General features: G+C 42.8%; 1 protein-coding gene across 1 annotated transcript in view; it reads right to left on the bottom strand.

Annotated features, from left to right (window-relative positions):
* LOC144691355 (uncharacterized) overlaps positions 1-13,031 on the bottom strand; it is a 215,509-nt gene that overhangs the window by 18,176 nt on the left and 184,302 nt on the right. The window contains exon 31 of the mRNA XM_078559369.1: positions 2,010-2,278. Within this exon, the coding sequence (XP_078415495.1) occupies positions 2,010-2,278 (269 nt within the window). The remainder of the gene's footprint in view (positions 1-2,009; positions 2,279-13,031) is intronic.

Genomic DNA, 13,031 nt, shown 5'->3' with positions numbered 1-13,031 from the left:
GGGGTTTATGTGACTTGTTCTGAATTTTGCTGACAGCAAGCCTAGGTGGCTTGGTTGTTAGGCATCAAAGCGGAGGGCCCAGGTTGTTTTACTGGGGAAAAGGTGCAAGGTAACCACACCTGTAAACATTGGTAAAAGCAGCTCTGCAGACGGTGAATAGACTGTTAGTCTCCAAGCCCCAGAGAGGTGTTAGGAACGTCAAGTTTGTAAACTGTTATACTTTGCACTGTCTGTTTATCTTCAAGACAGAATGAAGTTGGGAGTCTAAAGGATAGCTAATTAGCATTTCTACCTGGATACAAGACACATGTGATTCATGTTGCCATGGAGATAGGCTTTGAGAGAGGAAGAGCCCATAGAAGTTTACTGCAGGATTGGGTTGCAGGTTTTCCTAAAAATATTATTGAAACTCACACATGGGGTCAGTCTGGAAGGATCTGAGAATGGGAAAGGAGTGATAAAGGCAATGCAGAATGTGAGTGGGGGCTCACGCTCAGATTGAAAAGACCACATTCATGAGGATTAAATGAGTCTCAAAGATTCGCCTATTTTTGTTAGAGGACGTGATCTCCAGGATAACCCTCACAGTTAAAGTCCATTCTGGATTTAGAAGTTACCTAGCTAGGAAAGGAATGAGGATGCAGGCCAGTGGGAGCTAAGAATCACTTTGAACTGGCTCTGGGGAAAATAACATCTACTTAAGGAACATTGTAAAGCATAACTGTGGTGTGGAATTTTCAGTCGTGTTAAAAGTTAAAGGAAATGTTCCTTTCTGTGGCTTCAAGTGTAAATTGCTTACAAAAATAGTGTCTAATCAATGTTGTTCTTAATTTGTTTGTTACAGTAAAAGTCTTAAAACTTGAAACCATGTCACATGATCTTTTCAGTTAGTTGCTAGAAGTTTGAATATTTTTATAAAAGTTATTGATCTCTATGGAGATTATAACACTATCAGCACATTTATTTATTGAATGCTGCTTTTTAAAATGATAAAGCCCTTAAATTTTAAGTGGTGGAAATAGTGCACTGGAACTATTGTGTTAACAGTAGCACACTCATCCTCTTGATTCAGCTGTAGTACATTAGCACTGTACCGGAACTATTATATCAGCTATATTGCTTGCTGGTACTGTCATATCAATTATTTCACACTGGCACTGTTGGATCTTCTGTGGAGCACAGGCACAACTCTATCAACTATTTTGCACTGTCAGCTGTTATACACTAGCAGTAAGTATTGTAACAGGTGCACTGGTATTATTGTATCTTTGGCAGTTGTTAAGTTCCTGTGCATCATATTGCAGTTCCTGTTGACGTAATGCACCATGCTGTTCATCTCATATTTAAGGTTCTACTACCTTAAAAGGTGCATTTTAATAATGACGCTTGGTGGTATCAGCAGATTTGAAGGAAATATTCAGAAAAGCAATCGGCTTTTTTCCCTTGGGTTTAACTGATAACAACAGGGTGCGGGAAGGAGGTAGCAGCTAAGATGGGAAAAGGATGTGAGGTGGGGGGTTGGAATGTTTCAAATTTTTCAGACTTCACATAACCTATATTCAGACAAAAGAAAAGAAAGGGGCTTAATATTCATGAGTTTGAGATTAGCTGAGCCTTGCCTGGTGCGGTGGCAGAGTGATACAATTGGTGTCAATAGCCCTGGGTGAGAGAGTGATGTATTGGCTAGGTTTGCAAGTCCTGATTAATATCCAGCAATGTCCCCAGTGTTGATAAACGAGTGGGTGGACATCAAATGAGGACAGTAGTGGGATCTGCACTGATGCAAATCCTCACTTGCAGAATGGCCACTGAGGCACATTGATTTTTTTCAGCGCCTGGGCCTCGCTTTGCTAGATGTTCCTGAGCGTATTAGACGCTAAATACTGCACAGGTTAATTAACGTGTGAACATTCTTCTCTGAGGTTACACTAGCACACACAGGCCTCTCGTGTTTACCCTCAGTGTAACAGTGGCTAATTTTGTACATGAACACTGCGCAGCATACTCACCCCAACCAAGAATGCAGAACTTCAAAATGTATCGGTGCACATAAGTGTTGAAGACCTTAACCAGAGCCAGGTACATGTGGAGGGCCTCGAGGCTCATCCAGGTGAAGGAAACCAACAGGAAATAATGGAGCAAGGCAGCCACAGTGATACACAGACCTTCGATACCATAAGCAGAAATCCAAGAATCAATGAGGAACACCATATTGAGGAGCAGCAGGGCTGTGCAAAGGTTTATTAGAATCTTTGAGGGGTAGTCTTTGCGGAGTTTTCTGAAAGAAAAATGGAAGTTATTTAGCAATTAGAAATTAGTCATTCAATCATTTGTGATCTCATATGCATTATTCTATATTGTGTGGGATTTAAATGTGGGCTGAATAGGTAATTAGGTAATAGCCCATCAGATAGAATGTGATTTCTGCACTGATGAAAGGCCAGTTATTATATGCATCCTTCGGTACATATTAAACTCTATTTAACCATATCTTCATTTGAGGTCCTGCATCATAAGGCGGTAATTTGGGTCAATCTACTCCAACTTGCAAAGGCATTTCTCCAAATGTGATGCCATTGTTACAAATGTGAGGGTTTATAAGATCGTTAAGTTTTGTGATGGTGTCTTTAATTTAGGGTAAAATGGAGGAATGAAGGGGGTCATGTGACTTGTTCTGAATTCTGCTCACAGCAAGCCTGAGTGGCTTGTTCGTTAGAGATTAAAGGCTTGTTTTACTGGGAAGAAGGTGCAAGGTGTTCACACCTGCAGATAAGGACAAAATCTGACAGCGGATAGGCTGTTAGGCCTGGATTTTTGCAACGACAAAGAGTCTCTCTGTCATTGCAACAATGGCAGAGGAGGCCAAAATCTGTAAGTCAAACCCTTGAACACACCTACCATTTTCGTGGGGGAGGGATGGAATGGAGCTGAATCAGGATTAGCGCATTGCGTATTTTCTGGGTGCAGCTCCCTAGTCATGTCTGATTTTTGTTAGCCAGGAGTTGGAAACATGGTGTGTGCTGAGTGAACTTGGTAGGAGGTCTAAACTTTGAGGAGTACTTTGGAGAGGTGAGGTACCACTTTGTAGGATAGCTCTTTGGATATGGTCCTGGAACACCTACAAGCGAGGCCAGGTGCCCTTTGGGAGAGGTAAGGCACCATTTGGGATTGTTAAAAATGGACATGACTGTGAGTAAAAAGTACATAAAGTTATTAGAACTGTCAATAGAGCTATCAAAAGCAACAGTCAAAAATATCAAATGGGACTGTCAAAAGTGTCAAAAACAACTGTTAAAAGCAACTGTCAAGCTGTCAAGGCATTTAAAACTCTTGTCCTTTAAATCTTTGGAAAGGCTGTGTGGAGTATTAAAAATAACCATTGCTTGCTATTTCACTCTGTCTGTTGACGTAAGCCTGAAGGTTTTCATTACTGGATTAGTGCTGCATAACTGATTCCACAACCTTCCATTATCAAAGTGGGATGCCTGCCATTCCTCTGTCTGATTGACAGCTACATGTGGTTATCGACTTCTTGAAGTTGGACTATGTTTTTATAATGGATTAAGCACTTGAATAAACTGTTTGATTTTATAAGGGGCTAAGTGCTTGAATGAAATGTTTGTTTTTATAAGGGTGTAGCTGAAGAAATACAAATGTAATGAATGAGTTTTTATGAATGAGTGTTTTTTGACATGAGTTGATGCTAAGTTGGCATAGGGGCTATAAAGGGCCATGGGGGTAATGTAAGGGGTATAAGTTGGCCTGGAGGGCATGAGGGGCCATGCAGAGTTGGTGAAGGGCATAGGTTGACATGGAGAGTATGAGGAACCACGGGGGTGGTTAGAGGGGCATAGGTTGGCATGGAGGTTATGAGGGGCCATTGGGATGGGTAGAGGGGCATATTTGGCATAGTGGGTGAGGGGCTTGGGGATGGGTACAAGGGAATATGTTGGCATGGAAGGTATAAGGGGCTATTGGGGTGGGTAGATGGCATGAAGTGGCATTGGTTGGCACAGGTGGAGCATGGGGTGTGTTTAGGGGTGAGGGGGTCTGAGGGTTGAGCACAGTGGTGCTGTTTTTTGTTTTATTGCTTCTTTAAAAATCTTGGACAAAGTACCAGTGCACCAAGGTGGGCCTCCCACCCACCACTCCTCCACATCCAACAGCCTCCGTAGTGTTTCCAGAGGGCCCCCTCACCCTCACCCCCACCCCAGAACAAAAATCCAAATGTGCCAAGGCACTTTCTCCTGCATTGGCTTTGTGGAGCCAGGAATTGTCCTGACCCGGGAGCAAAGATTCAGGCCTTAGTCTCCAAGTCCCAGGGTGGGTGTTAGGAATGTTAGGTTTTGTAAACTTCCGCACTTTAAACTGTCTGTTTAATTTCAAGATAGAGTGAAACTGGTAAAGCTAGAATTAAGCTATCTAAAGATTAACTAATTAGCATTTCTACCTCAATACAAGACCCATGTAATTCACATTCTCATGAACATAAGCTTTGAGAGAAGAAGAGTCCATAGGAATTCATTGTAGGATTGGATTGCAGGTTTTCCTAAAAAGATGACTGAACCCCACACACAGGGTCAGCAAGGGTCTAACAATGAGAGAGCAGAGAGATAGAGACAACCAGTCTCTATTGTCCATCACATAGAATGTGGGTGGGGGCTTGTGCTCATATTGAAAGTACCACATTCATGAGGATTTAAATGAGACTCGAAGATTTGCCTAGCTTTGGTTAGAGGAAAGCATCTCCAGGTAACCCTCACCGTTAAAGTCCATTCGGGATTTAGAAGTTACTTGGCTGGGAAAGGAACAAGGAAGTAGGACAGCCGGAGCTTTTGGGGAATGATGGTATAAATGCTGTTGTCACTGGATTAGTAATCCAGAGGCCCAAGGTAATGCTTTGGGGCCATGGGTTCAAATCCTATCATGGCAGCTGGTGGAATTTGAATTTAATTCAATTTTTTAAAAATCTGGAATTGAAACTTATTTTCATTAATGTTGATCATGAAACTATCACTGGTTGTTGTAAAAAGCCACCTGGTTTACTAATGCCCTTTTGGGAAGGAAATCTCTCCTCCTTACCTGGTCTGGCCGACATGTGACTTTGGACCCCAGAAATGTGGTTGATTCTTAACTGCTCTCAACAGAAATTTGGGATGGGCAACAAATGCTGGCCTTGCCAGTGAGGCCCACGTCCCATGAAAGAATAACATAAAAAATTACATTTTGAATAATTTACAGGTATCCTTATACATTGCTGGTGGGAAGCTTCACCCTTGGCCACACATTTATCAGCATATTGCATGCAGGCATGCTGCCCACAATTCTCCATTCATTAATCTTATCAGTGCACCCCCGATTCCTTGGTTAGCAGGTGAGGGCACATAACCTCATAAAAACTCCCTTTTCCTCCACTGTTAGCATACGCGTCACTCTAGGCCATTTTCTACACTCCATTTTCATCACCATGGTAGCTAGTTATATAACAATACTCTTTAAAATGCATCTTTTGATGAACTGTGCATCAACAGAATGTGAATATCATGAAAAACACTTTCCGTTGCTTTCAATGCCCCAGAATGTTAACCTCTGTTGCAGTGAGTAGCAGAAGGAAATACATTGGTCTGAGTGAACTTTGTGACTTCTTCCTATTCAACAATCTTTTTTCTCTGATGATTTTAATTACTTTAATTTCCTCACTCTTATTAGCTCCTAAGTTATCCTTTATTTCTGGTAAGTAACTTGTGTCTTTCACTGAAAAGACAGGTGCAAAATATTTGTTCAATGTCTCTGCCATTTCCTCATTCCACATAATAATTTCTCCTGACTCTGCCTGTAAGACTTCAGCTACTCTCCTCCTTTTCATAAAGTTAGAAAAGCTTTTACAGCCTGTTTTTATATTCCTGGCCTTTACTCTCATATTTGCTTTTTTTCCCTTTTATCAACATTTTGGTGGCCTTGTTGGTTTCTAAAACCCTCTCAATCCTTAGACTCACTACTATTCTTTGCAAACAAATAAAAATGAAAAAAAATGAAAGAGAAAGGACTGAATGGGAAATAATTAAAAGTCAGAGATGCGGACATCGATACATACTCAGTGCTTGGAGTTACTTTCTTACCTCCCACTGGGCAAGGATTTGTTTAGAGTACTTGTGGTCAGGGGTTAATTTGTACACTTTGGAAGTACTGAGACTTAAGGCCACAATGGCTGATGTCATGGCTGCCTTAAATTGAGCTTTAAATTGGGAAGATTGTAAACCCATTCATAAAAAAAACCTTCCTCGAGGCCATGTATATCCAGCAGTGAGAGGAGGCTTTCATCCCAGCAGTCTATGGGGAATTTGAACGCAAGGGCTGCATATTACAGTGGGGGTGGAGAGTGGCGGTATGGGTGGATTGCACATGACCCTGGAAGGAAACTCAGACAGCAGCTGATGCATCTGGAAGAAGCCCATCTCACAGGCATAGTGCACTGCCTGGGGATGGTCACGCTAGCTCACAGTGGGGCTTCTGCGCCTCAGTGCACCGGAAGTCCCACCCTCCAGAGCTGCCAGCCAATCAGATTGGCTGGCAGCTCCAGCAGCCCTGGCAATGCCGGAGCTCAGTACTGGCCTCTACCAGGACTCCTCGGAGGAGCAGGAAGAAAAGTGATGGCTGCCGGAGGGAGGTAAGTACTGGGCTTTTAGGGCGGTGAGGGGTCTGAGAACCTAAGGAGGGGGAGAGGGTGATGGGGGGGATAGGTTTAGGAGGGCAGGCCGTGAGGAATAAGGGGTGGGGGGGGGCGAATTACACCTCGGGAATGGTGCCCCAATGCGCACAGGGCACCTCCGAATGATTTGCCTCCCTTTACTGTAAGAACTAGAGAGCAGAGATTCAAAATAATTGGTAAAAGGAGTAAATGTGATGTGAGGAAAAACTTTTTCACCCAGAGGGTGGTTGAAGTCTGGGACAAACTTCCTGAGAGGGTGGTGGAGGCAGGTTCGATTGAGGTATTCAAAAGGGATTTGGATTGCTACCTGAAAAGAGAGAATGTGCAAGGTTACGGGGATAAGGCAGGGGAGTGGGGCTATGTGGAATGCCCTTTCAGAGAGCCAGTGCAGACTTGATGGGCTGAATGGCCTCCTTCTGCACTGTGAAGATACTGTGATACCAATGCTGTGATACTTTCTTCCCCTCTTTTGTTCAACTTGGCTTCAAAAAACAGTCTGCCCACTCATGCCCATGCCAACTGCATTGTGACATGGGCAGCGTAACATCCCGCTCAATTTGCTTGGTAACAAGCTCAATTGACCTTTAATTATTTATTTAAATATGGCAACCTGACTGCCAATTTGGCCGCCTGGTCATCTACCATATTATGACGGTGGGCCAGGAAGGTGGTGGACTGGGCAACCCACATATTTTATGCGTCTCCTCATCAAAAACAGGGCCAACGGGGGGAACCGCAAAACCCAGCCCCAGGGATCAAATCTGAAAGGATGGGGCTGAAGCCAGTGAATGACCTTTCCCCTTCATTCCCTTCATAGTACTGTAAGGGAGAGTTTAAACCAGAGTGACAGGGGGATGGGAGCCTGAGTGTGGAGACACAAGAGAGGGAAATAAAGATAGAAATGAAAGAAAGAAAAGTAAAAAGCAAAAGCGGAAGGCAGAGGAAACAGGCTAGCAGCAATTGGGTCATAGTACAAAAAAGATGTGTGAAAAGACAAGTCTAAAGGCACTGTATCTGAACGCATGGAGCAATTGCAATAAGGTAGATGAATTAACAGCACAAATAGATGTAAACGTGTACAAGATGATTGTGATTATGGAGACATGGCTGCAGGGTGACCAAGGCTGGGAACTGAATATCCAAGGGTACTCGATATTTAGGAAGGACAGGCATAAAGGAAAAGGAGGTATTGTGGAATTGTTAGTTAAGGATGAAATCAGTGCAATAGTGAGAGGGGATATTTGCTCAGAAAATTTAGATGTACAATCAGTCTGGGTGGAGCTAAGAAGCAACAAGGGGTGGAAAACATTAGTGGAAATTGTCTATAGGCCTCCAAACAGTAGCGGTAAGGGATGGTATTAAACAGGAAATTGGAGATTCATGTAACAAGGGTGCCACAGTGATCATGGGTGATTTTAATCTACATATAGACTGGGCAAACCAAATTAGCAATAATACTGTGGTGGATGAATTCCTGGAGTGTGTACAAGATGTTTTTTTAGACCAGTTTGTCGAGGAGCTAACTGGGGAACAGACTATCCTAGATTTGGTTTTGTGCAATGAGAAGGGGTTAATTAATAATCTTGTTGTGCAGGGTCCTTTAGGGAACAGTGACCATAACATGAAAGAATTCTTCCTTAGGTTGGAAAGTGGAGTAGTCCAATCCAAAACTAAGGTCCCAAGTCTAAACAAAGGAAACTACGAAAGTATGAGGCGTGAGTTGGCTAAGATAGATTGTGGAACTTCATTAAAAGGCATGATGGTGGATAGGAAATGGCTAATATCTAAGGAACGAATGTATGCTTTGCAACAGTTATACATTCCTTTCTGGCGCAAAAACACAACAGGTAAAGTGGCCCAATCATGGCTAACAAAATAAATTAAGGATAGTATTAGTTCCAAAGAGGAGTCATATAAAGTTTCTAGAAAAATTAACAAGCTTGAGGATTGGGAGCAGTTTAGAATTCAGCAAAGGAGGACAAGAGATTGATTAAGAGGGGACAAATACAGTAAAAGAGTAAACTTGCAAGGAAGATAAAAGAGGACTGTAAAAGCTTCTATAAGTGTGTAAGAAGAAAAAGGTTGGTTAAGACAAATGTAGGTCCCTTACAGTCCGAAACTGGAAAATTTACAATAGAGAACAAGGAAATGGCAGAGCAATTAAACAACTACTTTAGCTCTGTCTTCACGGAGGAAGACACAAATAACTTCCCCAAAATACCAGGCAATCAAGGGTCGAGCGAGGAGGAGGACTTGAAGGGAGTTAGTATTGCTACAAAAACAGTGCTGGAGAAATTAATGGGGCTGAAAGCCGATAAATCCCCAGGGCCTGATAATTGACATCCCAGGGTACTAAAGGAGGTGGCCGTGGAAATAGTGGATGTGTTGGTTGTCATATTCCAAAATTCTGTAGATTCTGGACAATCCCAGCAGATTGGAGGGTGACAAATGTAACCCCACTATTTAAAAAAGGAGGGAGGGAAGAAACAGGGAATTACAGACTGGTTAGCCTAACATCAGTGGCAGGGAAAAAGCTAGAGTCTATTACAAAGGATGTGATAACAGGACATTTAGAAAATATTAACAGGATTAGACAAAGTCAACATGGATTTATGAAAGGGAAATCATGTCTGACAAACCTACTGGAGTTTTTTGAGGATGTAACTAGCAGACTAGATAAGGGAGAACCAGTGGATGTGGTGTATTTGGATTTTCAGAAAGCTTTTGATAAAGTCCCACATAAGAGTTAGTGTGCAAAATTAAAACACATGGGATTGGGGATAATATATTGGCAAGGATTGATTATCAGACAGAACACAGAAAGTAGGAAAATATGGGTCTTTTTCGGAATGGCAGGCAGTGACTAGTGGGATACCACAAGGATCAGTGCTTGGGCCCCAGCTATCCACAATATACATCAATGATTTTGATGAAGGAAAGAAATGTAATATTTCCAAGTTTGCTGATGACACAAAACTAGGTGGGAATGTGAGTGGTGAGGAAGATGTTAAGAGGCTTCGAAGTGATTTAGACAAGCTGAGCGAGTGGGCAAAATACATGACAGATGCAATATAACGTGGATAATTGTGAAGTTATCCACTTCGGTACAAAAATAAGAATGACAGAGTATTATTTAAATATCGATAGATTGGGAAATGTTGATTTACAAAGGGACCTGGGTGTCCTTGTACACCAATCACTGAAAGCAAGCAAGCAGGTGAGTTAAGAAGGCAAATGGTATGTTAGCCTTCATTGCGAGAGGATTTGAGTACAGGTGCAAGGGTGTCTTACTGTAGCTATACAGGGCCTTGGTGAGATCACACCTGGAGTATTGTGTGCAGTTTTGGTCTTCTCACCTAAGAAAGGATATACTTGCCATTGAGGGAGTGCAGCGAAGGTTCACCAGACTGATTCCTGGGATGGCAGGATTGTCGTATGAGGAGAGATTGGGCCGACTAGACCTGGATTCACTGGAGTTTAGAAGAATGAGAGGGGATCTCATTGAAACATATACATTTCTGACAGGGCTGGACAGACTGGATGCAGGGATGATATTTCCTCGGGTTGGGGGTTCTAGAACAAGGGGTCACAATCTCAGGATGCGTGGTAGGCCATTTAGGGCTGAGATGAGGAACAACTTCTTCACTCAGAGGGTGGTGGACCTGTGGAATTCTCTACCACAGGAGGCTGTGGAGGACAAATCACTGAATATATTTAAGAAGGAAACAGATAGATTTCTTGACTCCAAAGGCATCAAGGGGTATGAGGAGAGAGCGGGAGTATTGTGTTGAGATAGAGGTTCAGCCATGATCAAATTGAATGACAGAGCATGCTCGAAGGGGCGAATGACCTACTCCTGCTCCTAGTTTCTATGTTTCTATGTTTCATTACCTGTAGAAACTCACCTTTTGCCAAATGTGTGTGTGTTGCCCATCAGGTTGATAAAGAATAACATCAACAATGTACATTTATATAACGCCAATAACATAGTAAAATGACTTGAGGCACTTCACAGGATTGACACCAAGGCTGGGATTTTCCGGCCCGGTTGTGCCAGCACCCGCTGCGGGAGATTCAATGCCCCAGCCAAAAGTCCATTGATGTTCAGCGGGATCAGACGATCTCGGTGGCAGGCGAGGCCGGAAAATCCCGCACAAAGTCACAAAAGGAGACATTAGGAAAGATGACAAAAACCTCAGTCAAAAAGTTGGGTTTGAAGCAGCCTCTTAAAGAAGGGAGAAACGGAGAGACAAAGAGGTTTCATTCAGAAATTCCAGGCCTTAAGGCCTAGACAGCTAATGGCATGGCCACCAGCGGTAAGGTGAAGAAAGTGGGGGATGCACAAGAGATGCAGTCCATTACTGGAAACTTATTCTACTGGCTGTATTTATATTCTGTCAGCGTAATGGAAAATTATGTCCACTGTTTCAAAAGTAATTTGCTTAAGGAATCCAAGCAGAAGATGGCCTTGATGAATCACATTAAATCTTTGAGTTTTTGACAAGTTAAGACATTAAAATAAACAGAATAGGTTTCCTGTGCAGGAGCACAATAAATAGTTTTAAATAATGCATCTCTCAGAATGATGTCTGACTGTGCACAAAAAAACACATACCCGCCACCAGCAATCACCACCCCACCCCCCCAACCCCCCACCACCCCCACCACCTCCACCAGCTCCACCTCCCCACCAGTTGGAAGTACACTTTAAATAAGTAAAACATCTCACTGGGTCTGAGTGAAAAAATGAAATTTATTTAGTTCAAGGCATCTTTAATCTGTGGAAACCCCTTCAAAATCTAATGGTAATCCTGGCTGGTGGCTGATTTTCAGAAACCTTCTGTTCAAATCTTATAGCAGAAAAAGTTTCTTTAACAATACCAGGCCCATGAGTTAAATCTTAATTCCTTCCTCCCCCCATCAATGATTTGGACTGGGATATGGTAACATGGGCATTGGTTGCCTGGTAGAACATTATACGAAGGGCAACTCCAGATGAGTGAGACTGAGTAGTGAGAGTTAATAAACTATTTACCATGGGATTCATTACAGTCAAATCCAATTCTTGTCCTCACCTAATGCCCATGTACCAAGACAAAGGAGCAAATTCCTTGACCTCATCCTCACTAACCTATGGCAGACAAGGCAGTCCACATTAGCAATGGTAGGAGTGACCACTGCACAGTTATAATTCTGTACAACACTGAGTACATGGCGGCTGCATAAAATCACCATTCAACTTTCTCATGGTAGTGTCCTCAGCCCATCTGTCTTCAGTTGCTTCAGTGACCTTCCCTCCATCATGAGGTCAGGATTAGGGGTTTTCACCCATGATTCCAAGTTCAGATTCATCTAGAACTTCTCTGATAATAAAACAGCCAGTGCCAGCTGACAGCAGATCTTGAACAATATTACAGCTTAGGTTGACAAGTGGCAGGTAACATTTATGCCACAGATGTGCCAGGCAATGACCATTTCCAAGATAAAAAACCCCAACCTGCAATGGCACTATTATCTCCAAGTCTCCCAACATCAACATCTGCTGGTCACCATGGACCAGAAGCTTAACCAGACCAGCCAGATCATTGCTGTGGCTACAAGAACAGAGCAGGGGTTGGGTACTTGGTGATGAGTGGTTCACATTTTAACCTCTTGAAACCGATTGACTATCTACAAGGTTCAAGTCATGAATATGTTAAAACACTTGTACTCAGTTGGATGGATGTAACAATGTTCAAGAAGTTCAACAGTATCCAATACAAAACATTTCACTTCAATCCTTTTAGAATAACATGGTGAAGCCATTGGTCTAGGAGATACGGTATAAGACTTATGCCTTATGGTGGGAGAAAGGATGATTGAACGAGCAAGTGAACGAGTGAGCTCACATTGATACTGAGCTTTTCCAGTCCTTAGTATCTCCCAAAACACTTTATGGCCTTGATTATATTTGGACTGTTGTCATTATCGTTTAGTGCAGCAAACACAGCAGCCAATTTGTGTAAAGTTACACAAATGGCAATGCAATAACTGGCCAGTTAAACTGTTGCTGCAGGCTGTGGTATGCATATTGGCCAAGCCACCAAGGGAATTGCCTGTCTAGAAAAAGTGCCTGTTTAGAAAAAGTGCCATGGGAAGGTTTCACACCCACCTGATCAAGGAAATAGGCTATAACTTTGCTATTGAAAGAGGGGCACCTCTGGGAACATGACACTCCCAGGTCAGCCTATTTAATACTCAGGTCCCGCAGTGGGGCTGGAACCCACAAGTTTCTGACTTAAAGAGATGTGAGTGCTACTACTGGGGCCAAACTGACCCTTGC

This window comes from Cetorhinus maximus, chromosome 16, assembly GCF_964194155.1.
Source record: "Cetorhinus maximus chromosome 16, sCetMax3.hap1.1, whole genome shotgun sequence".
NCBI classification, from domain to species: Eukaryota; Metazoa; Chordata; class Chondrichthyes; order Lamniformes; family Cetorhinidae; genus Cetorhinus; species Cetorhinus maximus.
This window is presented reverse-complemented; position numbering and strand designations above follow the sequence as displayed.